This window comes from Lepus europaeus, chromosome X, assembly GCF_033115175.1.
Source record: "Lepus europaeus isolate LE1 chromosome X, mLepTim1.pri, whole genome shotgun sequence".
In the NCBI taxonomy this organism is placed as follows: domain Eukaryota; kingdom Metazoa; phylum Chordata; class Mammalia; order Lagomorpha; family Leporidae; genus Lepus; species Lepus europaeus.
In genome coordinates this window covers 134849163-134876817 of record NC_084850.1, presented here as the reverse complement: position 1 = coordinate 134876817, position 27655 = coordinate 134849163, and the positions used below count along the sequence as shown (strand labels likewise).

At 41.3% G+C, this 27655-nt stretch overlaps 1 protein-coding gene across 1 annotated transcript in view; it reads left to right on the top strand.

Annotated features, from left to right (window-relative positions):
- Positions 1-706: 706 nt before the first annotated feature.
- Positions 707-27655, top strand: part of LOC133752893 (glycine receptor subunit alpha-2-like) — a 69141-nt gene continuing 42192 nt past the window's right edge. Inside the window, exons 1-2 of the mRNA XM_062183158.1 lie at positions 707-774; positions 2999-3132. Coding sequence (XP_062039142.1) covers positions 707-774; positions 2999-3132 — 202 coding nt within the window. The remainder of the gene's footprint in view (positions 775-2998; positions 3133-27655) is intronic.

Sequence of the window (27655 nt, the reverse complement as noted above, 5' to 3'; positions counted from 1 at the left end):
CAAAAAAAAAAAAAAAAAAAAAAAAAAAAAAAACATGCGCACTTCAGAGCTAGGAGCTGTCCGAGTGCTGAAATGCATAGGCTGGGGAACATCACGTCTCTCTCTCTGTAGCCCTCATTCCAGCACAGAATCTCACCAATCTTCCTCTCTTCCCCCCCCCCACCCACTCCAGCACATTTTTTTCTCCCTCATTTACAACTTCTTTTTTTTTTTTTTTTTTAACAAAAAAGAACATTTTTCTAGAGAAAAGAGCTTTGCTAAACAGAGAGCGTATGCAACAAAAGCCACACAGCACCCTGACTTCCAGGATGGCATTGTCACCAGCCCCCTTTTGCATGGTGATGTGATTAAGGTAGCAGCATTTTTTTTAATTATTATTATTATTACTATTATTATTATTCAGGGAAAAGCAGCTGGGGGGAATTCACCAGTCCTGAGGCTTTGTCTTTGGCTCGGTTAACCGGTTCACTGATGGTCCTGAGCCTCGGTTGCACCTGACCATGACGCCCAGGACTGGCACTTTTTGTTTTTTCTCACCACACTGTTATCCAAATCTCTTTTTGATTTTCAAGGAAACGACATGTCTGCCCGATTTTGAATCTGGGCAATAGAGAAAGACTTTTTTTTTTTTTTTTTTGCCCCCCCCCTAGCTTCTTTCTGGAATCATTTTCGGGATTTCTCTCCACCAGCATCACAGAAAACAGGAATGAACCGGCAGCTACTGCACATTGTGACAGCCTTGTTTGCATTTTTCTTAGAAACAAATCGCTTCAGGTAGGTGAGAAACGACTTTGCATGCTGGTATTTTGCACATGAAAACTGTTTGGACGAGAACCATCGTGCTGTCATTCTTAGCTATTTTTCTGTGTCCGGCATCATGTGGTTTTCATTTTATAGTGAATAATGAATTTCTTTTTTTTCTTCATTTAAAAAAAAAAGCTTAATTATGGTGGGAAGGTGGTAAAAATTTTTTTTACAAAAGCAAGTTTAATGGTCCGTCGCGCCACTCTATGCATCTCAACACGCGTTCTCACAGCCAATGTGAAGGTAGTCTGATAAGTTGCATGCTCTTTATATTGCAATAGAAGGGTGATTTTTTTTGCTTTTGAATTCTACTGGAAGTCACTTAAAAGGATTATTAGGTGCAATATTTTTCATGTGGTGCGAGTGATTGGATTAATTTACCAGGAGCGTGCCCATTGTATATAAACTATAAAAGAATCCTAATTCTCTTGCCAACTTGGTACTTGTAATTCCAGCAACCAGGAGCACACTACAATTGAGAAATTTTCTTGAAATGTTGAAAAATCTCTTTTCAATGCTACATCCTAGTGTATAGTCTATTTGGAAACCAATTGCCTACCAAAATTTAATTAATAGGACATCTTTGCCTTTATGTAGGCATGCGGAATGGAGCGTGCATAATTAAAATAAGTGATAAATTATTTGCACACTTGCGTTTTTCCACGTAATTGTCAAATCGATTGCTACTTCAAACTATCAAGTTATTACCTGTGATTAAAATAATCGTCTGATAGTAGATGGTCTAAGACAGGATAGAGAGAGGAGATATTCTTACAACAAAGTGTAGGACTCTTCATTTATACCACATTTTATATTTTTTTTCACAGAACCAAGTGAAATGGAACACATAGCAATAATGCTATGAATACTGGGGAAACTCACTGTGTTCCTTTCAGGTTCACACCTCCTACTATGATTAAGAAAAAAAAAATATATAGACTGGGGTTTTGTTAGAGTCATCATCTTCATCACCATCATCACCCTCACCACTACCACCATCATCATAATCAGATAATACTTGATTACTCAGATGAACCTGCATATGGGAATGTGAGTATTTCTGGATGATTGTATCCATTTTAAGTCCTACCAAATACTTATGTTACCTTTACACTTACATTTGTGTCTCTTCACTGAAAAAAACTAGCAAAAGTGTAGCATTTCCTTAGTGACAGCCTTAACAAGACTTTTTGTCAAACTATTGCAAACAAAGCTTGTAAAAATATATGCTTTGGGGGAAAATTAACGTTCAGGCAACTGCTGTGTATTATAAAATAATTGATTTTGTTAAAATCCAAATATTATCTTTTATTAGATTTCTATTCATTTTTTATCAGCGATATGAAAAGTTGAGACATTTCCCAATCTACTTTTAGCATATTTGATAATTCAAAAGACAAAATTATTTGTCTTTCTTATGAATTCTTATTGGAGAGTCAACAATTCGAAGGCTCATATATAAATAACTACTGATAAAATAACATAAGGAAAGACTTGCTCATTGTTGACCTATTTTTAAAATGAAGCTAAATTTCTAACTGAAGGTTCTTTTTAGTCATCACATTGATAACTACTACTGTGATACCTGGAATAGAATCTATCAGGTGATTAAAAAAAAAAAAAAAGCAAAATGGTATAATTAGTTGCACCATTTACTTTGTTTGGCTTCTCATATTACATATCTCTTATAAAAGATAGAGAATTTATATTTAGGATTGAACTACAAGAACATTGTTAAGCCGTGGGGAAATGGCCAATCACATTAATTTCAGAAATTATCATCCTCACTTCTCTGATCACTCTAGAAAGAAAAAATAGACAAAATCTACATCATAAAACGATGTAAATTGTCTCATCTCAAATCTCTTATAGTTTTTTTTTTATTTTTTTTTAACTTTTATTTAATGAATATAAATTTCCAGTATACAGCCCATGGATCTCTTATAGTTTTTAAGTTCAGAAACGTACGACCTACGACTCGGGATTTACGCTTTATCATTTCAAGTTAACGTCAGACTATTGCACAAGTTCAGAAAGTTGGCCAAAGAGTTTGTTTTCTCTTTTTTTTTTTTTCTTCTGAATAACACATCAACTAATCTTTACCCAAAAATATAATGTTCAACATCCTATGAGCATCTGTCCTCTCAGAATACGAGAATGGAATTGTGGCTAAAATAGTTCATGGTGTGTTTAGGACGGCTTTCTGCAAAGACCATGACTCCAGGTCCGGAAAACCGCCTTCGCAGACTCTGTCTCCCTCGGATTTCTTGGACAAATTGATGGGAAGGACATCGGGATATGATGCAAGAATCCGGCCAAATTTCAAAGGTAGGTTCCATTTACATTTATTTTTATTTTTATTTTTTTTTTTGGTTCCATTTACATGTATAGGACTACTTTGAGAAACTTTCTAAATGTTGGAATAGTTGATTCTGAAAAAAAAACGTTTTACAGGTTTTTTTAATTATAAAATGCAGAGGATAGCAACTATAGTACTTATTTCGACGTTATTTGAAATAGCCATCGATTTAAATATTTTTATATTTTGCTTATTATTGGCTAAGTTCGACAACTTTGTGTCTTCTCCCACAAATATCTACATCAAAGTGCACTAAATCTGATAAAACCATGTCATTTTTCATAACTCAGGCCTCTTTAACTTTTTATTTTGTGAGAAGAGGCTCTAAAACATGAAGAATTTTAGGTTCCTTCTTGTTTCAATATTCTAATTGTTTATTTGAAATTATTTATCTGAAATAACAAATAATATAGAATTATAAGGTGAACACGTCAAGGCTGGTGGGTACTTTGTTCAATCAGACATCAACCAAAGAGCGTTGTGGCTTCGTTTGTCTAATATTACAGAAATGTAGTTAATAGTCTACATAAACTGTCATTTCTGCTATTGTTATTCTGAATGAAAAGTTGTAAAAGGAAAGAATTAATAATTGAATTCTTTCAGTATTTTAGTTTATAGGCTCATATTTTAAATAGTTTATCGTGTAAATGGATTTTGCATAATGCATTGTGAAGTGTTCATATTCTGTATCTGTAATATTCTATATTCTATTATATACATTATATATTGTGTAATAATTCATACATTGCTTTGGTTTTGCTCATTAGCAATTTAATCTCATTGCTTTCTTTCCATTTTGATTCATTTTTGATTGTTGGCAAATATAAGCCTGAAAACTAAATCCTAAATTCATTTGTCCTTTAACTGGTACACCTCTGAATATACTCAGCTGTGGGCACATCTCATAAAGCAATCTGTCAGAATGTTGTCAAAACAAGCATTTTTTATAAAGTATTTTCCAAACAGATGACAAAGTTCAGAGCTCAATTTTCCTGATGTTCACTCCATTTCCTATTAATTTTGGGGTTACTGCTTCGGAAGTCAATATTTGACATAATATGCTATGAGTAACAAGCCCAAGAACCAGCTTTCCGTAGGATGGCTCATTCATCCATTTATTCAACAACTTTTGGGCTTGGACTATAAATAAAATACTTAACTGGTGGGTGCTTTGGAAAGTTGAATAATGAAACAAGTTTGTGTTCACATGGAACATGTCAGTGGGGGAGAGAAGATGTTACCTTATTGTATTAGAAATAATGAAGTATCACCAGGAAATATAGATAAAATGCCACCAGATCCCCAAGAATGGAGAGACGGTTTCTTGTGATGCCACTCATGGAGAGCTTCATAAGAAGATGCAAAGATGGAAAGTTGCTTCAAATGAATGATAATCTTGTTTGATAGCAGTTATTGTTCATTCCTTTCTAGATAATAATTTTCAGAAGGGTTGAAAAGTGCAAAGAATAGTAAACCCCCATGTGACTCCTACTACCTTAAGTGGCTACATAGAATGAGCCGTAATTTCCACACACAGTTTTGTTTCCGGTTTTTCTGGGGGTGTCGCCCTTTGAAAATGACATTTATTATGTTTCTAAACAAACGATGAGAACATCAAGTGTAGCAAAACATGTCCGATTTTTTTCCTAATCTATCCACTATTTAAAGGCTTCGGTGTGGGATATTCTAAGGGTTTACAAAAGAGAAATGGAGCGGATATCGTTTAAGACTCTACCATGAGTGAACGTCGCAGAATCTAACTCTCCAGGTCAATGAACACTGCTATTCCTTCATAAAACTGTATTCATACAGAACATTTATAGTAAATCTCAAAGTTCTCTTCATTCTAGAAAACTTTGCTTTTCCTAGATGTAACATAATTCCCATTATTCTAGACTATACTAATATCTCTTCCTTTGGCGTTCTCGTGGAAGTTTATATATCTGGGTATTATGATTCTTGTTGCGTATTTGTGTTTCATTGACCCACCCCCACCTGCATCTGAGAAGGCAGGAAGGGGCCTTCTTTTTATACGTACATGCAGAACCTATTGGTCGTGCAGAAAACATGTTCTCCAAAGTCAGGAAACGAGGACCAAGAAAGAAAGCATAACCCACTAAATCACAAAGAGGTGCGTTTTCAAGTTTTTGTAATGGGAGTAACTGGGTGTTTTCGAAACACTAGCCGGTAGTCAGAGCGGCAGGCAAATAGGACCTTAGATGATCTGCAGAGAAAGACAAAAAAAAAATATAGAGATAACAAAGAATTCAAGGAGGCCAGGAAGAACTATATAATACTTAACCATTGTTATTTAGCAATGCGTCAATGAGGTATGTCATGTAGCAGGTGGAACTGAAGAGTGATTAGGAAATGTAATTGTATCAACAGAGAGAATGGCAACATTTGACCACAAGTGTAAAACCACGAACCAAATATGGTAGCCATTCAGGTAGAGGAAGCGGTTATTGTAGAAGTCATATGAAATACGAGAATATTTGTTTTCCTTGCCGTCATGTATGGGCAAAAGAAAAAGAAATAAATATATTAAATACGAGAATATTTGTTTTCATTGCAGTCATGTATGGGCAAAAGAAAAAGAAATAAATATATTAAATACGAGAATATTTGTTTTCCTTGCCGTCATGTATGGGCAAAAGAAAAAGAAATAAATATATTAAATGTTGTTTATTGCAAAAAATGTTTTCTGCATGCCGTTAAGTCAGTAAAATATTGCGTATCGATGCCATATCCCTGATGGCTTCTGAAAGACACTGTAATGGACATATATACAAGAAATAAGATGGCTACGAGCTAGAAAAGGGAACCAGAAACGATTCAGACTCAGGCTCTGTAATCGAGAGACATTCTTAGAAACTATAGGGAAAAAAAAATAGCTTTTTCTGATGTGTTGAAACATAGGAGTACAAACAAAGCCGTGAGTCAGAGCTGCCGATTGCCAATTGAATTCTATAAGATCCATAGAGACCGGGATCAGATCCTGTCAAAACCTACATTTCCAAAAACCCCTAAGTTCAGATAAAATACCAGCTAGGTCCACTCACAGTCACCTGGTCCTAAAACCATGTTGATAGAAAATCAACACAAGAGCTTCTTTGCCACGTGGGTGATCTGTCTCATTTTCAGTAGATTTATCACGGTGATATTCCATCGTCCTGTGAGATATTCCTTCGTCGGTACTATCGTATCTTGAAAATGTCACTTTAAGCATTGAGCTTTGACTGAAGTGCTCAGACCTGAGCAAAATGCATTAGTTCTGTTACTCCGTTTTTGAAACAAGGCCTTTATCTATTGTAATGACATTTTCTCTCCAGATAAAATTAACTTAGAGCTATATCCTGCGCTTCGTTCTGATGCGAATAAATACATGTCATCGTAACATTCTTTTTAGGGTAGGATCTAAAATAGATAATGCCAGGAGATAATTATTTTATTTATTTTATAAATTTTTTATAAATATTTATAAATATTTATATACATTTAGTTTATATTTTATATTTATTTTATAAATATTTATATTTATTTTATAAATATTTATATTTATTTTATAAATATTTACTCTACTTCCTTGTGCGTGGCATGCACACGGTAATTCTGCATCTAGGGACCTAAGTTTAAAAGTGTGACGTGTAGACATTAAAACCTGTATTTGGATGCAATATGTTTTCTTGCAATTTCCAAGCAGTTAGCAGCTTGAAAAAGTAGTTAAGATATAAGTAGAACCAAATCTGCTTCCACGAAACCAGAGGGGTCTTCAGGTTTCTAGCCCTCGGTGAGTCTCCTGTCTGTAGTCAAGTAGAGATCACCAGGCGCCTGTGGGGATAGGACTACAGTCATTGCCGAGACTGTGGTTTTAACGAGAAAGGCAGAAAATAATTGGCTCAAGTATACATCACTTCGATAGAGATGATGGAACTTTCTGGATGATTCGTTTGCTAGTTACCTGCTTCCCAAATGGCTTCCTAGTCTCCCTTAATTCTGGTTATCTATTAATATTCAATAGGCTGTTGGAATGAAACCCACATGAAAACATCTGAGAATCGTTGTTAAGCATACAGAAAAATAGATTGGCAGGTGTCTATCAACTTCAAATATGAATCAGAGGTGTGAAGTGTAAAAAGGGACATAGATACAGCATCTGATGTGTGAGGACATTACCTTTTAATTATGATACGTGCATCCATTGCAACCGTCATACAACTAAACCCGATTGTACAACAGCTGACATTCCAACTGGGGGAAAAATGTTGGCTTTGGACTGAGTACATAAGCTATAGCTCGTCACTGAAGACACTAGAGGACGGCTAAAGGAGAAGAGAAAGGAGGAAATAGAATTACATGGTGGAAAGACAGAATGATTTATTGTAGAATAAATTATTTTTTTTAACTTTTATTTAATGAATATAAATTTCCAAAGTACAGCTCATGGGTTACAATGGCTTCCCCCTCCCAAAACTTCCCTCCCACCCACAACCCTCCCCTTTCACACTCCCTTTCCCCTTCCAATCACATCATGATTCATTTTCAATTCTCTTTATATACAAAAGATCAGTTTAGTATAAATTAGGTAACGATTTCAACAGTTTGCCCCCATATAGCAACACAAAGTAAAAAAAAAAAATACTGTTGGAGTACTAGTTATAGCATTAAATAAGAGTGTACAGCACATTAAAGACAGAGATCCTACATAATATTTTTTTAAAAAATTAATTAATATTCTATGCCATTTCCAATTTAACACCAGGTTTTTTTTTTTTTCATTTCCAATTATCTTTATATACAGATCGATTCAGTATATAATTAGTAAAGATCTCATCAGTTTGTACCCACGCAGAACCACAAAGTGTAAAAATAGTTTCAGTACTAGTTATAGCATCACTGCACATTAGACAACACATTAAGGACAGACTCATGACTAGAGCCTAGGGAGATTACTGACGCCATGAACAGGAGTGTCAAATTGTTAAGTCAGCAACAGGAGTCACTGTGTACTTACACCCCATGTGGGATCTGTCCTTAATGTGTTGTCTATTTCAGAATAAATTATTATAAAAAATACCTGACAACGTACAAATAGCATGCTTATCTATCCACCTTCCGAAATACAAGTAAGACAGGGGAAAATGTGTATATGTAGTATGTCTGCATGAGTGTGTATACATATACTATGTTTTTATATGCCATAGAATATCTGAAAGATACACATAAGAGTATGGGTTGCCTCTGAGAAATGGGGCTGGATATCAAGGGAACAGAAACAACAATCACTTTTCTCTGCATGCGCCCTTGAATTTTGATCATTATACACATTTCTATTTTTTTTATTTTTTTATTTTTTTGACAGGCAGAGTGGACAGTAGAGGGAGACAGAGAGAGAGAGAAAGGTCTTCCTTTTTGCCATTGGTTCACCCTCCAATGGCCGCCGCGGTAGGCACGCTGCGGCCGGCGCACCGCGCTGATCCGATGGCAGGAGCCAGGTGCTTCTCCTGGTCTCCCATGGCGTGCAGGGCCCAAAAACTTGGGCCATCCTCCACTGCACTCCCTGGCCACAGCAGAGAGCTGGCCTGGAAGAGGGGCAACCGGGACAGGATCGGTGCCCCGACCGGGACTAGAACCCGGTGTGCCGGCGCCGCAAGGCGGAGGATTAGCCTGTTAAGCCACGGCGCTGGCCATTATACACATTTCTAATTCAAAAGCATAAGTACTTCGAGGAAGGCAGAGTGCAAGGGAGCTCGTCCAGTATAGCACTGTCTATAGTTGCAGATTAGAGTCAGCATCACAATTGGCATCAGTGAAGTAACATGCCTAGGGGCCTGATTGCAATAGCACCCAAAAAGACTGCTTGAAATCCAATCATAGAATGGCAGATGTCCTAAACAGCACTCTGGCCTCAGAATCAGCCCTTAAGGCATTCAGATCTGGCTAAAAAGCCCGTGAGAGTTTCCAATATACTTCCGAAATTAACTTGCTACTAGAATGGCTCTAATTACAGAACTGTTGCTTCTGTCTTTGGGTTATAGATCTTACCTCAGGGGACAGCATTGTGGCATAGCGGGTTAAGCTGCTGTCTGGGACACTGGCATTCCATATGGGCACCGGTTTGAGACCTGCGTTCTCCTCTTCTGATCCAGCTCCCTGCTAATGCACCTGGGAAAGCAGCAAAAAAGATGGCCCAAGTCCTTGGGCCCCTGCATCCACCTCAGAGACCCAGAAGAAGCCCCAGGATCCTAGTTTCAGCCTGGCACAGGCCCAGCTGTTGGGGCCATTTGGGGAGTAAACTAGCAGACGAAAGATCTCTTACTCCCCTCACCCACCTCCTCTAATTCAGCCTTTCAGATAAATAAATGAACCTTTAAAAGAAGATCTTTATCTCATGCTAAAACCACTTGATGAAAATGACAGTACGTCTAATCAGGCACTTACTCCATAATTTAAATGATAATATTTGGTTTTCGTCTGGAGTTAGGGTAGAACATGGGGACCCTAGGAATTTTAGAACAAGACAACCTGAAATCAAAGTAGGAGAAAAATTTTATTGGAAGGAAAGGCTAGGAGTAAAAAAAGGGGGAAATTTATATATAAATGTTATGTTCAGAGATGATTTTCATAAAGATTTTTGAACATCTGAAATCTACTGGCTATGTCACGACATATTTTAGCTTTTGTGTGCTTCATGCACACTAGTCTAAATTCATTTTTACATACTTAGCTCATACCGTGAGCTGACAGGGTACTTGTCATGGATTTCAGGTGATGTCCAGAAGACATAAATGCATTTATAGCATTCTTTGTTTTTCAACTTTTATTTAATAAATATAAATTTCCAAAGTACAACTTTTGGATTATAGTGGTTTCCCCTCCATAACCTCCCTCCCACCTGCAACCATCCCATCTCCCACTCCCTCTCCCATCCCATTCTTCATCAAGATTCATTTTCAATTCTCTTTATATACGGAAGATCAACTTAGTATACAACTAAGTAAAGATTTCAACAGACTGCACCCACACAAAGTATAGAGTACTGTTTGAGTACTAGTTATAGCATTAAATCACAATGTACAGCACATTAAGGACAGAGATCCTACATGAGGAGTAAGTGCACAGTGACTCCTGTTGTTGACTTAACAAATTGACACTCTTGTTTATGGCATCAGTAAGGGATGTTTATGGCATCCCTAGGCTCTTGTCATGAGTTGCCAAGGCTATGGAAGCCTTTTGAGTTCGCCAACTCTGATCATATTTAGACAAGGTCATAGTCAAAGTGGAAGTTCTCTCCTCCCTTCAGAGAAAGGTACCTCCTTCTTTGATGGCCCATTCTTTCTGCTGGGATCTCACTCACAGAGATCTTTCATTTAGGTCATTTTTTTTGGCCACAGTGTCTTCACTTTCCATGCCTGCGAAACTCTCATGGGCTTTGTAGCCAGATCTGAATGCCTTAAGGGCTGATTCTGAGGCCAGAGTGCTGTTTAGGACATCTGCCATTCTATGAGTCTGCTGTGTGTCCCGCATAGATAGCATTCTTTTTTAAAAGACTTATTTTATTTATTTGAAAGGCAGAATTACAGAGAGAGAGAGAGAGAGAGAGAGAGAGAGAGATTAATCTTCCATTCTTTGGTTCACTCCTGAAATGGTTGCAACAGCCAGGGCTGGGCCAAGCCAAAGCCTGGAATTCCACCCAGGTCTCCCACATGGATGGCAGGAACCCAAACACTTGAGCCATCTTCCACTGCTTTTCTAGGTGTATTAGAAGGGAGCTAGATCAGAAGTGGAGCAGCAGGGGCCCAACCTGGCAACCATTTGGGATGTTGGCATCTCAGGTGACAGCATAACTTGTTGTACCACAGTGAATGTCCAGCATTCCTGCGGGTGGTGCAGGAACCCAAGTATTTGGGCTATCTTCTCCTGCTTTCTCTCTGCTGCACCAACAGGGAGCTGGATAGGAAGTTAAGCAGCTAATGTCACAAGAGAGGCTTAACCCATTGCACCATGAAGCTAGCCCCCTATATAACATTCGAATGCCCTCTGGAATGAATATCTTCCACTCTGTGGTGTTAGGGAAGTACAGTGGATAGAGCCTGGGAAGTGGATTCGGAAGACATACACTAATGTCCTGGTTCAACCATATTTCAGAAAAGGTGTCTTGCCTATCCATACCTCAGATTTTCTTCTACCTTTCTCTATCTCATTTGAGTTTTTCTGAATAACAAATGATATCCTGCATTTGGATGACTCATTTTCAACTATTAAGCTCATTCTAGATAATCTGAATTATCATTTTTTTCTTTTATATATTTACTATTTTATAGTATACATTTATCTTTTATATATTTAATATATATTGTCAGATCTTACCCTTTGTGTTTGTGATGTGTTCTCATAGTTGTTTGATTTTTTAATGCTGAAAGAAACTAATCAGAAAAAAAACCTAACACCTTAGATTTTTTTTTTTTTGACAGGCAGAGTGGACAGTAGAGGGAGACAGAGAGAAAGGTCTTCCTTTTTGCCGTTGGTTCACCCTCCAATGGCCGCCGCGGTAGGCGCTCTGCGGCCGGCGCACCACGCTGATCCGATGGCAGGAGCCAGGTGCTTCTCCTGGTCTCCCATGGGGTGCAGGGCCCAAGCACTTGGGCCATCCTCCACTGCACTCCTGGGCCACAGCAGAGAGCTGGCCTGGAAGAGGTGCAACCAGGACAGGATCGGTGCCCCGACCGGGACTAGAACCCGGTGTGCCGGCGCCGCAAGGCGGAGGATTAGCCTAGTGAGCCACGGCGCCGGCTAACACCTTAGATTTCTACTGGAGTAATTACAATATAGATGTTAGCTTTCCTTTCATTAGTTCAGGGGGAAGATTTTCAACCTGAAAGGGATATTTAGTATTTCCGAATATAAAATAAAGACTGAGTGATTTGTGGGAAGTAATGATCTTTATACATTCAAGTCCTACAACTGATTATTTTTCTTGGCCTAATTTTAGAAAAATAAACCAAGTAAAAGACATGTAACAAATTTCCCTCGGTCCTAGAAATGAGGACCTCAAATTGTTTAAAATGAAGATAACATGACGGTCATTTCTGCTGTATTTTCTTGTCCAGTTACTATAGTTGCAAGGTTCATTGAACAAAAAGTACTGAATTGATTTCCTATTTTAGAATAAATATTTTTTCAAGATTTATTTATTGGAAAGAGTTACACCCAAACACACACACACACACACAGAGAGAGAGAGAGAGAGAGAGAGAGAGAGAGAGAAAGGTCTTCCATCTGCTGGTTCAGTCCCCAAATGGCTGCAACAGCTGGAGCTGTGCCGATCTGAAGCCAGGAGCTTCCTCCGGGTCTCCCACACAGGTGCAGGGGCCCAAGGACTTGGGCCATCTTCTACTGCTTTCCCAGGCCATAGCAGAGAGCTGGATGGGAAGTGGAGCAGCTGGGACTTGAACCGGTGCCCATATGGGATGCCAGCACTGCAGGCGGTAGCTTTAACTGTCAGTACCACAATTCTGGCCCTAGAAGAGGGTCTTAATTTTGGAAATATATCTGGTCAACCACATAATGAGGCATTTTTTTGAAGTTTTTTTTTTTTTAATTTATTTGAAAGGTGGAGAGAGAGAGAGAGAGAGAGAAGGGAGGAAGGGCAGAGAGAGATCTTTTATCCACCGTTTACTTCTCAAATGGCCGAAATTGCTGGTGCTATGCCAGACCCAAGTCAGAAGCCCAGAGCTTCCTCCAGGTCTCCCGCATGGGTGCAGGGGCCCAAGAACTTGGGCCATCTTCTGCTAAGCTTTCCCAGGCCATAGCAGAGAACTGGATCGGAAGTGGAGCAGCCGGGACTTGAACCAGTGCCTATATGGGACGCCGGCATCACAGATACCAGTTTTATCCACTAGGCCACAATTCTGGCCCCCATAATTAGGGGACGCTCTCGGAGTCACGTCAATCAGGCCAGCCAAGATGCTTGTGAGGCAAATACAAGACAAAAGCCGCACCGTCTCTCTCTAACTCATGTCCTGGCTTGTGTACCCACCGTTCCATTAGGAACACGTACATCCCAAACGATTGCTCTATTTTAGAAACACACTTATCCAAAGGAAAAAAAAAAAAGGAATCTTAGATTGAATAAAAATATGTAAAGTCCATAGGCAAATTATGTGTCCAAATGAGTAAGTACTGTTTACTACTTCTTCTTTTTTTTTCTGACGGAGGTAGTGAGAGCTACGTATTTTCTTGAGGGGAAAAAAAAAAGCCACACTTCATTCTGCATTGTCAAAGTCATAGAATAAATTTGTGGCACCAAGCCGGCGCCGTGGCTCAACAGGCTAATCCTCCGCCTTGCGGCGCCGGCACACCGGGTTCTAGTCCCGGTCGGGGCACCGATCCTGTCCCGCTTGCCCCTCTTCCAGGCCAGCTCTCTGCTGTGGCCAGGGAGTGCAGTGGAGGATGGCCCAAGTGCTTGGGCCCTGCACCCCATGGGAGACCAGGAGAAGCACCTGGCTCCTGCCATCGGAACAGCGCGGTGCGCCAGCCGCAGAGCGCCTACTGCGGCGGCCATTGGAGGGTGAACCAACCGCAAAAGGAAGACCTTTCTCTCTGTCTCTCTCTCACTGTCCACTCTGCCTGTCAAAAAAAAAAATCAATATAGTTTCCTTCACATCTTGATTTAACGTTCGCTAATATTAGTGTGTTTGTCCCAGCAGGAATCCTCTCCAAAGTCCCCATATGGGAATGTATTGCCAGCTTATATGTGAACACAAGACTTAACGCCAAGTCTCTTTAGGGTAGCACTTCTGTCCGCGTTCTTCCATTCTGAGTAGAAACGGAGAGAAGCATCAAGTGTACATAGAAGATAATAGAACCTAATCCTCTTTGATTTATTTGCATTCAAGTACTTCAAGATGTTGGTTTCAAAGAACCACTTCATGTCCAAATCTCAAAGCAGTTGAGACTTCTTTTATTGGGATTTCTCTTTTTTTTTTTTTTAATTTTTGACAGGCAGAGTGGATAGTGAGAGAGAGACAGACAGAAAGGTCTTCCTTTGCCGTTGGTTCACCCTCCAATGGCTGCTCGCGGCCGGCGCACCACGCTGTTCCGAAGCCAGGAGCCAGGTGCTTCTCCTGGTCTCCCATGGGGTGCAGGGCCCAAGCACTTGGGCCATCCTCCACTGCACTCCCTGGCCACAGCAGAGAGCTGGCCTGGAAGAGGGGCAACCGGGACAGAATCCGGCGCCCCGACCGGGACTAGAACCCGGTGTGCCAGCGCCGCAAGGCGGAGGATCAGCCTGTTGAGCCGCGGCGCCGGCCTCTCAAAGCACATTTTTAAGAGTCATCTGAGGGTTCTATCCTTGTCCAGCTCTAGGTCTGAAGACTCTCTGGATAATGGGATCTTAGAATATGCATTTTTTCATAAATTCATTACTTTCTTCAGTTTAAGAACTTACAAGACTAGAATGAGAATTTTTTGCCATTGTATCCAAAGCTTTCTCCAATGAAGTGGTGGGGGAGAAAAAGTCTAAAACTGAGATTCGTGAGGCCTGTTTTAACTTCAGTTTTGACAGCTGTAGCCTAGCTTGTGCCACCCGACCTCTCTGGGATTCACTTTTGCCACTTCCGAAATAAAGGCCTTCGACCCAGATGTCTCTTCATGTCTCTTCCAATGGTGGCAGCCCTTGGTCCGGAATGTCCATGTTAATGTCTCTGAGTATATCCTTCCTTAAATGATTGATTAAGCCACAGAAGAGTTTAGGTGTCCCTGACCTTCCCTGAGAACCGGCTTCTCCTCTGAGAAATGATCCAGAACTTTTTGCATTCGCCCATTTCTTTTTTTTTTTAAAATTTTTGACAGGCAGAGTGGACAGTAGAGAGAGACAGAGAGAAAGGTCTTCCTTTGCCGTTGGTTCACCCTCCAATGGCCGCCGCGGTAGGCGCGCTGTGGCTGGCGCACCGCGCCGATCCGATGGCAGGAGCCAGGTGCTTCTCCTGGTCTCCCATGGGGTGCAGGGCCCAAGGACTTGGGCCATCCTCCACTGCACTCCCTGGCCACAGCAGAGAGCTGGCCTGGAAGAGGGGCAACCGGGACAGGATCAGTGCCCCGACCGGGACTAGAACCCGGTGTGCCGGCGCCACAGATCCAGAACTTTTTGCATTCGCCCATTTCTTATTTCAACTCCCAGTGTTTCAAGGACGGTCACTCTCCCCCTGAGAAAAAACCTGCGTCCTCATGAAGGAGTTACTGCAGAACTCATACATTTAGTTTTCCTTGCCTTCGCTTTGGAGGGAGCAAATTCATGGATAGAGGTTGTTTCTAGGAATAGTAGCTCCGTGTTTCTTTAGTTTAACCTCTCCGATGACCCACTGTTCATTCAGGGTCGTGTTGTCCATTCTCCATATGTTTGCATATGGTGTAGAGATTGTTGGGTTGTTGATTTTGAGTTTCACTGCGCTATGGTCTGAGAAGATTCATGGTATAGTTTCAATTTTTTTTGAATCTGTTGAGGCTCCCTTTATGGCCCTAGCATATGGTCGATCCTAGAGAACGTTCCATGTACTGGGGAGACATACGTGAACTCTCTGGCTGTGGAGTGGAAGGTTCTGAAGATATCTACTAGGTCTATTTGGTCTATAGCATCAATTAACTCTGTTGTTTCCTTGTTGGTTTTCTGTCTGGTTGATCAGTCCATTGGTGAGAGTGGGGTGTGGAGGTCCCCTGTTACTATAGTATTTGAATCTATGTCTCCCTTTAAATCCTTTAGTAATTCTTTCAAGTAGCCAGGCGCCCTGTAATTTGGTGCGTATACATTTATTATAGTAATGTCTTCCTGTTGGATAGATCCTTTAATCATTATATAATGCCCTTCTCTCTTTTAATGGTTTTTATGAAAATGATAACACAACCTATCAAAACCTGTGGGACACAGCAAAAGCAGTGCTAAGAGGAAAGTTTATAGCAGTTGGTGCCTACATCAAGAAATTGGAAAGGAACCAAACAAATGAACTCTCCATGCACCTCAAGGATTTAGACAAACAGCAGCCAATCAAGCCCAAACCCAGCAGGAGGAAAGAAATACTAAAGATTAGAGAAGAAATAAACAGAATTGAAACAAAAAAAAATAATAATAATACAAAAGATCAACAAAACCAGGAGCTGGTTCTTTGAAAAAATAAACAAAATCAACACACCATTGGCCCAACTAACCAAAAAAAGGAGAGAGAAGACCTAAATCTGTAAAAATCCAAGATAGTAACGGAAATGTAATGACAGACACAACAGAAATAAAAAGAATCATCAGAAACCACTACAGGCCGGCGTCGCTGTAGCTCAATAGGCTAATCCTCCACCTGTGGCGCTGGTACCCCGGGTTCTAGTCCCCGTCGGGGTGCCGGATTCTGTCCTGGTTGCCCCTCTTCCAGGCCAGCTCTCTGCTGTGGCCAGGGAGTGCAGTGGAGGATGGCCCAAGTGCTTGGGCCCTGCACCCCATGGGAGACCAGGAGGAAGCACCTGGCTCCTGCCATCGGAACAGCGCGGTGTGCTGGCCGCAGCGCGCCTACCGCGGCGGTCATTGGAGGGTGAACCAACGGCAAAAGGAAGACCTTTCTCTCTGTCTCTCTCTCTCACTGTCCACTCTGCCTGTCAAAAAAAAAAAAGGAAAAAAAAAAAAGCCAAATATCACATGATCTCACCCATATGCGAGATTTTAAAAATAGGAAATTTCATTGAAGTTAAAAATACAATGGTGGTTACCAGAGGCCAGGGAGGGAGGTGAGAAGTGAAGGCCTGGGAAAGGTTGATTGATGGGTACTAGGTTCTAGGTAGACAGGAGTAAGAGGTTCTGGGGTTCTATTGCACAGTAGGGTGACTGTAGATAGTGCTAATTCATTTAAAGAAACATAGAAAATAGGATTAAGGGCTTTTTTTTTTTTTACTATACAGAAATGTTAAATTCTTGAAGAGATAAATATATTTACCCTGATTGATATAATGAAGCATCACATAATATCCCATAAACATGTACACATAAGACCCCGAAGATCGAAACAAGAAGAGAAAGTTTAAAAACTCCAGTTTCCCAGTCATCTACAAGTTGCCTTCACGGTTAGCCTTTCATTCTGCCTTATACCTCTTCACCTATCTCACACCGTTTGCATTGTAGGGTCCTAGGAATAATTTATTAGTAGTTCTGCTAGTTTCTATGGAGTCCTTACTATGTGTTAAGCATTCTTTTAAGAACTTTACCTATTAACTCTTAATCCGCCTAATATCCTCATGAAGAAGTATGCACGGTATTATTATCCCTATCTTTTTTTTTTTTTTTTTGACAGGCAGAGTGGACAGTGAGAGAGAGACAGAGAGAAAGGTCTTCCTTTTGCCGTTGGTTCACCCTCCAATGGCCACCGCACCGCGCTGATCCGATGGCAGGAGCCAGGTGCTTCTCCTGGTTTCCCATGGGGTGCAAGGCCCTAGCACTTGGGCCATCCTCCACTGCACTCCCTGGCCACAGCAGAGAGCTGGCCTGGAAGAGGGGCAACCAGGACAGGATCGGTGCCCCGACCGGGACTAGAACCCGGTGTGCCGGCGCCGCAAGGCGGAGGATTAGCCTAGTGAGCCGCGGCGCCGGCCTATTATCCCTATCTTACAGACAAGGACTTAGAGCACAGAGCTTGTGAACTTGCTCATGGCCCCACTGTTCCTGATGCAAAACTAGTTTTTAATCCCAGGAAATCTGGCATGAGTCTGCCCTCATTACCATGATTTAGACTTGGTTCCATTTCTGAATTCCACAACCATGTTAGCAGCTTATAAGGAGGCCTTTACAATGTTTTGCCTAATGATGTTTATTTTTAATTTTTATATTATATTTATAATTTTATATTTATATTTATATTTATATTTATATTATATTTATAATTTTAATATTTATATGATATTATTATATATAATATTTATATAATATATAATATTTATATATAAATATATATTTATATAATATTAATATAATATTAATGATGTTTATTTTTAATTTTTATATTATATTTATAATTTTATATTATATTTATATTTATATATATTATATTTATAATTTTAATATTTATATGATATTATTATATATAATATTTATATAATATATAATATTTATATATAAATATATATTTATATAATATTAATATAATATTAATGATGTTTATTTTTAATTTTTATATTATATTTATAATTTTATATTTATATTTATATATATTTATATTATATTTATAATTTTAATATTTATATTCTCAGATCTGAGCACATTATTAACTCAACATAAATACTTGGTAATTAAATGAATGAGCAAAAGTTGATTTCTCTGATCAGCCAAGAGCTTTCAGCTTGAGATGTATTGAACTAACTTGCAGATGAGGGAGGTGTGGAGCTTCAGGCGTCGGTTAGGGACTGAGGAAAGCAGAACGGATACAGGGACTGCTGCCTCCACGAGTTACACATTTTATGATTTTTGTCTCTAACTAGTGACATTCTGTAACCATTTTTTTCACATCTTCTTTCAACACTAATGTGTGATGTATTTAAACATACTCCAGGAGGCACCGATCCTGTCCCGGTTGCCCCTCTTCCAGGCCAGCTCTCTGCTGTGGCCAGGGAGTGCAGTGGAGGATGGCCCAAGTGCTTGGGCCCTGCACCCCATGGGAGACCAGGAGAAGCACCTGGCTCCTGCCATCGGAACAGCACGGTGCGCCGGCCGCAGCGCGCTACCGCGGCGGCCATTGGAGGGTGAACCAACGGCAAAAGGAAGACCTTTCTCTCTGTCTCTCTCTCTCACTGTCCACTCTGCCTGTCAAAAAAAAAAATTATGTTAATATAAAGAGAAAAGATTTCATGTATTTCATAGGTACGATTCTAAGAAAATAATCATTGCACCCTCCCGCCCCCACTCTCTCCTCTCTCTTTTGTTTCTTTTATTTTTTGCCAAAGCATAATTTCAATCCACGCTATAATCACAGGCTTAATGCGCCGCTAACCATAATACTCAACAAATGAAAGACTACTGCTCCACAGGCGTATAAACGAGAGCTAACAACAACAATAAACTCACCAGGGAAGGTTGTAACAATCTCAATCATTTGGACAACGTGAAAGAAAACGCTAAAGTCTAAGACTCCAAGGCCCGAGCTCTTCAATTTTATTCTCCTTATGATTACTCCCAACACATATGAAGAGTCAGCGCTTGCTCATGGACCGGGAGGAGGAAGGTTTTAAAGTCCACTGGCTGGGCTAACCCTCTTTTCGGAACTAACGAGACTGCTCTCTGAAATAATTCACTTGGACTTCTCTTACGCAGATGAAGCATTTTCTGCCAACACACCGAGTCGAGTCGACGTTATAACAATGTGCGAATTGATCGCAAAATATTTGGGAGAAATTCTTAGGATGCACATAAGTTACAGGGACTTTGGAGACTTCTAGAAGCGCTAACAGCTAACCTCTGTACTCTAGCAGCGTATCACCCTCCTGAACAATAAATTACACATAAAACACGTCTGAGCAACACAAGTCAACTCATGATAGAATCAAGCCATTGTGTGCAGACTTACGTCAGAGAGACTAGGAGTTCTGAATAACGGCAGTTGCCGATAGCTGGAGTACAAGGAAGATGTGGAAGGAGAGGGAGGACTCGGGTTATGGGTGGGTCTACAAAGATGCTCACGCTTCACCATGTAGGAGGCCACACGGTAAGTGTGTTACACACAGGCTCTTATTTACTCACTACAAAACGGATTAAGTACTACCATTACCAACTCCCTTTCCCCAGATCTAGAAACTAATTATTACAATCCTTAGAGTTTTTCAAAATACTCAACCACTCTGCTGCTCCTACGGTGGCCTCCCCAGGCTAGCAGCGTCTCTGCTTTGCAAATGCACATAAGACGCAAGTGGAAGTGCATGTGTGGAAAGAGGTACATCAACCAGGCTGACGTCCACAAAGACTTTCTTAGGAAGATTCTTGCTTTTTGACGTTGCCAGGTTGTCCCCTGATACCTGAGGTTTGGGGAATAAGGCCCTTTTTTTTTTTTCAACAAAGGATTTTCTTATTATGTATGGTACAATTCGCAAAAACTAGAGCCTTCTCAAAGCTTCAAGGAATCTCGCCTCCAGTGTGAAGTTCTCATGGGTAAACACACCATTTTTTTTTTATTTTTTATTTTTATTTTTGACAGGCAGAGTGGACAGTGAGAGAGAGAGACAGAGAGAAAGGTCTTCCTTTTTGCCGTTGGTTCACCCTCCAATGGCCGCCGCGGTAGCGCGCTGCGGCCGGCGCACCGCGCTGTTCCGATGGCAGGAGCCTGGTGCTTCTCCTGGTCTCCCATGGGGTGCAGGGCCCAAGGACTTGGGCCATCCTCCTCTGCACTCCCTGGCCACAGCAGAGAGCTGGCCTGGAAGAGGGGCAACCAGGACAGGATCGGTGCCCCGACCGGGACCAGAACCCGGTGTGCCGGCGCCGCAAGGCGGAGGATTAGCCTAGTGAGCCGCGGCGCCGGCCTAAACACACCATTTTATTTCTTTAGCAAACCATCCAAAATCTCATGTTTTCAAATTATGACCCTCGCAAGGTCCCAATGCGATGCTGCTGTCCATCATCCTGAGCCCCCAGGACATGATGGTGTCTGATGGGAGAATGACTTCCTCCACTTCCAGTGTGAACTTAATGGTACATGAGAGAGGAGGCCACAGACCAGCTTTGCTCTTGGAGGGGGCGACTCTAGTTAGCTGAGTGCCAAAGATCCTGTCACACTGAGATGAAGGTAGGAAGTCAGTTATGAGCTTATGTGTGTGTGACAGGCCTAAACATAAGACATCTATATGCATCTGCATCTCAAAGTCATCCTAACAATGTTTCAGGGGAAGCCCAGATTTCGCATCCTGCCTGCCCTGCCCTCACCCCTCCTGCTTCCTGCCTGATAAATCTTCCACAATCTCCCAGGTGCAGCCCAGTATCTGCATCTCAAACACCCTGCTCCCTTCCTCCTGTCTGATAACATTTGCATCCATAAAGTCCTTTGTTTCAGACCTTCAAGAGAAGTTTTTCTATTTACATCCAAAAAGCCCTTTGTTCCAAGAGGAGCAGAGGTGGGGAAGCAAGACCCATCTCCTTAAAACCCCCAGCCTCAACTGGACTGTGCGCTCAGCTCTCTGCATCTTTGCTGAGCCGCCCACCTGGCCTGGCCTGGCCTGGCCAGGTGTACTCTCCACTCACCCATGCAGCCCCGCTCTCCCCCAGTCTGAGCGACTGGGCACTCTCTCTCAGGTCCTGTCTGGAGAGAGGTGCCCATCCGTCCTTACAGATGTTCCTTCTTAATAAACCTTGCTATTTTACCTCCCACTAAAAAAAAAAAAAAAATATAAATCAAAATCCAGACATCGACCAGTTTCTCTATCACTTCAAAAACCTCTAAAAAGCAATGCAAAATGTGGGGGGGGGGGCGGCTTCAAATTAGTGGGGGGAAATGCAATAAAGAGCAACGACACAGATGCAGCCGTCAGTTACTAATCACGCTTTGTCTAGTGACCTACAGTTTCTATAAAATGGAGTCATAGCTCCTCTCTCCTCTGCATTTAAGACATACATCAACTATCTGCAGAACCTCTCCTCTCCCCTTTTCCCCATGCATAATTTATTGCTTCCTCTTTTTTTTTTATTTTTGACAGGCAGAGTGGACAGTGAGAGAGAGAGACAGAGAGAAAGGTCTTCCTTTTGCCGTTGGTTCACCCTCCAATGGCCGCAGCGGTAGGCGCGCTGCGCTGATCCGATGGCAGGAGCCAGGTGCTTCTCCTGGTCTCCCATGGGGTGCAGGGCCCAAGCACTTGGGCCATCCTCCACTGCACTCCCTGGCCACAGCAGAGAGTTGGCCTGGAAGAGGGGCAACCGGGACAGGATCGGTGCCCCGACCGGGACTAGAACCCGGTGTGCCGGCGCCGCAAGGCGGAGGATTAGCCTAGTGAGCCGCGGCGCTGGCTAGGTTTCCTTAAAATGCTGTTTTTGGTGTTTTTTTTTTTTTTTTTTTTTTTTTTATCACAGTACAGGGTTGTTATTCTAATCCAGATTTTTCTGCCATGACAGATTACAGGTTTATTGAAAGCCAAGATTGGGCACATTTTTCTATTCCAAGGACCTCACATGGTATCGTTACCAGCGCTTATGCCATATCTCCAATCCCTTGCCACATCAACGCACAACTTGACTTCCAGATGCCAAGCATCTGCATTTGTGTGCTTGAGGGCTTTCTCTGATCCAAGTCCTTCTGCCCACCTCTGTAGCAGATCAGAAATGAAGATGGATTATGCCCCCTGCCCCAGGAGTTCTCTCATCAAACGACTAATGGGAATTGATGTAAAATACACCAGCTCCATCTCTCACTGGGCAGAAAGCTCAGAAGAATGTCTGTGTGCTGGCTCCCAGAGTTACTCATGGGCTAGAGCTTCATTTGCCCTCCCAGGATAATGACTCGACTCATTTCCATGATGTTGTCTGGCTTATCATTTACGGAAGCTGCTTTCACCCGAATCCTTGACTCAAGGGGAACCCAAGGAAACTGAGCACCTACTATAGAGAAAGAGTCTAACAAATGTTTTTTTAAGTAAGCTGAATTCCCAAGCTATATGGCACAGTATGAGACATGGAAGTACTATGCCACTTACATGTCCGGGAGTCTGGCAGTCAACTTGGAGTCCTTGCTAAGACTACGAGCACCATGATGTCAGGGTCTCCCTGTGCAGGAGGAAAGTGGCCGTCCTAGTTGCTAGAGTGAAGAATACATTATCAGGCATGCGGCCTTCTATTTTTAGAACTCTTGCTGACATAGAAAACCCGTTTCCTAACAGTACAGCGGTGACCTTCCCACCCCCCGGAGAAATGGTGCGGAATGCCTATGGAGGAAACACGTCCGCGTTTGTGGGAGCCACAGAGGAACAGAGCAGGAAAATGAGCGCTTGGGTACTATTCATTGACAGACACGGTGCTCTAAGATCTCTTCTGACAGCTAACTAGAGAGAGTGTGGAGTAGCCCAGCACTGCAATGGCTTTAACAGGATTTTACATCTCCACGTTTTAAAATCCTGGCTCTGAGCCTACGGTTTCCAAAGGGTAATAATCTTTTTATTTTTTTTGTAACTTCACATTAAAATATAACTTTCAAAAAACAAATTAAAATCATGATTCTCACACAGATATAAAGTTAATACCTGGATCTCTATAGAGGATGACAGGACAGAGTTCCCCTGTCTATAAGCAAGAGATACATTGCATTACCGCAAGGTATAGAATTTCCACTTGTAAAATAGCTCACGTAAAATCAGTCACATAACACTAAAGGGTATACTATAAAAAAACAATGCATAGTTTTCCTTCGGGGCACAATTTTTTCTTTATATTCCTGATGATTAGATTTAATAATGTAATCCTTCTCCAATAAGGAGAGATTTTTTTGAGAGCTTATTTATACTTTTAAAGCCCAACTTTTTTTTTTTTTTTTTTTTTTGACAGGCAGAGTGGACAGTGAGAGACAGAGAGAAAGGTCTTCCTTTTGCCGTTGGTTCACCCTCCAATGGCCGCCGCACCGCGCTGTTCCGATGGCAGGAGCCAGGTGCTTCTCCTGGTCTCCCATGGGGTGCAGGGCCCAAGCACTTGGGCCATCCTCCACTGCACTCCCGGGCCACAGCAGAGAGCTGGCCTGGAAGAGGGGCAACCGGGACAGGATCGGTGCCCCGACCGGGACTAGAACCTGGTGTGCCGGCGCGCAGGTGGAGGATTAGCCTAGTGAGCCGCGGCGCCGGCCCAACTTTTTTTCTTCACATGATGACTAAAGAGGAAAGGAGGGCAGAAATAATGTGTTTACAAAAGTACATATCATTGTTACATAAAGAGGAAACCTCTATGTTTAGAGGTATGATCTTCCCTTAATATGCATGGGGGAAGGAGATGGTAAGAGAAAAGAAATAGCTGGTATTTCATACACACTATCTCATGTGGTGCTCCCAGCGAACGTGAGCGTTAGGTGAAGTTATTTCTTCTTTCCTAGATGAGGAGACTGGATCCCTTCTGGTCCTGAAGGTTAGGATTTTTTTTTTTTCCATTATGACACAGTGCGCCGGACGGGATGCTATTAGGAGGGAGAGCGATGGTTACGACGTTCTGTGACTCACCTCCAACAGGAGGCACATTGCAATACTTGTCATTGGCGAGTGTCAGATATTTGTCACACTCTTCTCACTTTGTTGAGTGCTATGGGGAGATAACAAACAGAAATTGCTGCTGATCTCACAGGCTTAGGTGAGACCATTTATTTAAATGAATTATGTTTTGAATGAACTATCAGTTGAAGCTAAAGGGACGGAAGCAGATTGATGGAGACAAAACGCCTTGCACTAAGAGTTGTTCTGAATCAAGTGTCTTGACACACAAAAAAAGCTTACATTCTGATCAATAGTACTCATTGTGTATTTACTAAGTACCTACTAGGTGCTTAGTACTAAGCTGAGTACCTAGGGTTCATAACAGTGAATCAAATGCAAATCAGATCCTGTTTGGAGCATACTAGGAAAGATGAGACACAAAAAAAATATGGACTTGAATACAACATAAGCGATATGGGGCTATGGAAATTCTAGGATAATATTCAGATGGGGAGAATCAGATTCATTGAGCGAGTATCATTTGACGTTGAAGGATCAGAATATTTGAGCGTGAAAACAAGTTGTATGTTTGTATGCGTAGAGCCTAGCTACCCATTCCGTTATTACAAATCCAAACACAGTAAAATTCCTTCTTAAAATTTTTAATGTAAAAAAAAAATCTACTTTCAATATTTCAGGATCTAACAAATTGATCCACTTGCTATTCCTTTTGGACAGTAGTAGAGGATTCCATTAACGCAAGAGAAAATCTTCAATTCTATTTTTTGTTACTTCCTAAAATGAAAGGAAATGTCATTTGGGTTCAGGAGAAATTCTCAGGTCTCTATTTCAAAACTAACTCCAAAATTAGCATTTTAAAGTAGTCTTCTAAAGCTAAACGGGTGTTTATCTACTCCAATCCCAAAGTAACAAAAATCCCACGTTTTCCAGCATTCTCCATATGATGACATTGTATTACAGCATAAATAAAAATATATGTAGATGACAATAGAAAATTATTCTTATCCTGAATGTTTCATTTAGTCTGTGCAATCTTTAAAATAGGACATGAACCTGGTGACCACAAGCAAAGTACCCTGAATCTTCCAAAACAGAAACACTCACTTTAAGCTGATCCTATAGTGAATTACAACAACAACAACAAAACCAGTAGTTTACTTGTGTTAGAGAGAGTGTCAGCAAAAATGCCCTCTCAGCGAGGCTTGGTTGGGCACATACGTGTTGCCGAATGACTCAAGGGCTTCTCAGCAAGACATTTCTGACTTGTCCTTAATGCCTGATTTTTTTTTTATATTTGCCCCACAATACACCATGTAAGTGTAAATGATAACAAGTAGAGCACTAAGTATAAACCAGGCACATAATTGATAATAAATATTTGTAACTCTAATGAGTGACGACATGGAAATATAATGAATTCAGCAAATAAGTGCAAAATTTAATTTCCTAATTAACAAACCTAACAAATGAGTATAAATCCCATAACGGTGCTCTGTTTTAACAAAAAAAAAGGAGGTTTACATATTTTTAAAAATCCACATTCTGTTGAAATACATGAGGGCCTTAAATAATCAGTTACCCTGAAAAAAAAAGAAAAAGAAAGCCTATTTTAATAAAGAAGCTGGTAGCAATAATCGCAAATCCATTCTGGTTACAAGGGTTTCTTAGACATAAAGAATATTTATGTGTAACTCCTAGAAGCAAGAAAGCTGTAAAATGTGGTTGAGTCCGCCAAAAAAAAACCAAAATACCTACGGTCAAAGAAGTTTGAGAAATAATGACACAAATGATTTTTTTTCAGGAATATCATAATTCACAAGGTTATATAAAACGTTTTGAGAATCGGAGGTGGTATCAACAACATGGCAAAGTAGAAGGCTCTAGGTTCTTGTCCCCATACGGAAACATAAAAAGCAAAGGTAAACTATTTACCTAACTACTTGAGCCACCACTGCTGCCTCCCAAAGTCTGCATTAGAGAGGAGACCAGAACCAGACATTCAGATGTGAGACAGAAGGTTTTTTTTTTTTTTTTTTGACAGGCAGAGTGGACAGTGAGAGAGAGACAGAGAGAAAGGTCTTCCTTTTTGCTGTTGGTTCACCCTCCAAGATGGCCGCTGTCTCACTCCCAAGATGGCCGCCACCTCACTCCCAAGATGGCCGCCACCTCACTCCCAAGATGGCCACTGTCTCACTCCCAAGATGGCCACTGTCTCACTCCCAAGATGGCCACCTCCTGGGCCACAGCAGAGATAGACAGTGAGAGAGAGAGACAGAGAGAAAGGTCTTCCTTTTTGCCGTTGGTTCACCCTCCAATGGCCGCTGCGGCTGGCGCACTGCAGCCTGCGCACAGTGCTGATCCGAAGGCAGGAGCTGGTGCTTCTCCTGGTCTCCCATGCGGGTGCAGGGCCCAAGCACTTGGGCCATCCTCCACTGCACTCCCTGGCCACAGCAGAGAGCTGGCCTGGAAGAGGGGCAGCCGGGACAGAATCTGGCACCCTGAACCCGGGGTTGCCGGCGCCCCAAGGCGGAGGATTAGCCTAGTGAGCCGAGGAGGCGCCTTATCTGGCATCTTAACTGCTCACCTAAATGCTTGCCCAATCCCCACCCTAATGTGGCCATTCCTAATAAAGATCACAACATTTCTAATCCTTTCAGATTAGAAGCTTCTAATCCCTCCTCCGGAAAACAGCACGACCATGACAGTTCATTCCCTCTGCTTGCAATCTTCCTGCCCTCCAACGCTCTCTCCTACACGGGCATGAACGCACCATACAACACAGGAAGTGTTAACACTTTGTTTTCTCCATTTATCTTTTTGACTTCATGGCGAGGAAATTTTTGTTAGAAAAAAAAATCTTATTCCAAACAAAATTTAAATTTCAACATAAAGCGAACACATATATCAATATCCCATTCCCATCCAGGAGCCCCACACGAAAGCAATTGCTGTACTTGAAGAAACCATTAAATGATGTACAAGAACTAACACGCAAGATGAAAATGCCATTCTTGTGTATTTCTGACAGAAGTGAAAAAAAAAATAACAGGTTCATCTTAGACGCAAAGAAAGCCCTCTGCTCTCAAGTAGTCTTTCACCTTGAACAGGTTGGAAAACAGCTAGAGAAAACTAACCAACAGTGACTAATTGTCTTGTTACATAGGATCCCCTATGCTTCCCCGATGCTTGTGTTTAGATAGAATCTATCAAAAAATTTTATAAAATAGTATTTGTCATTCACTTAGAAAGCTTTGGTCAATACATAATACATGTATATGTATATATCGTTATACATGTAAATATACA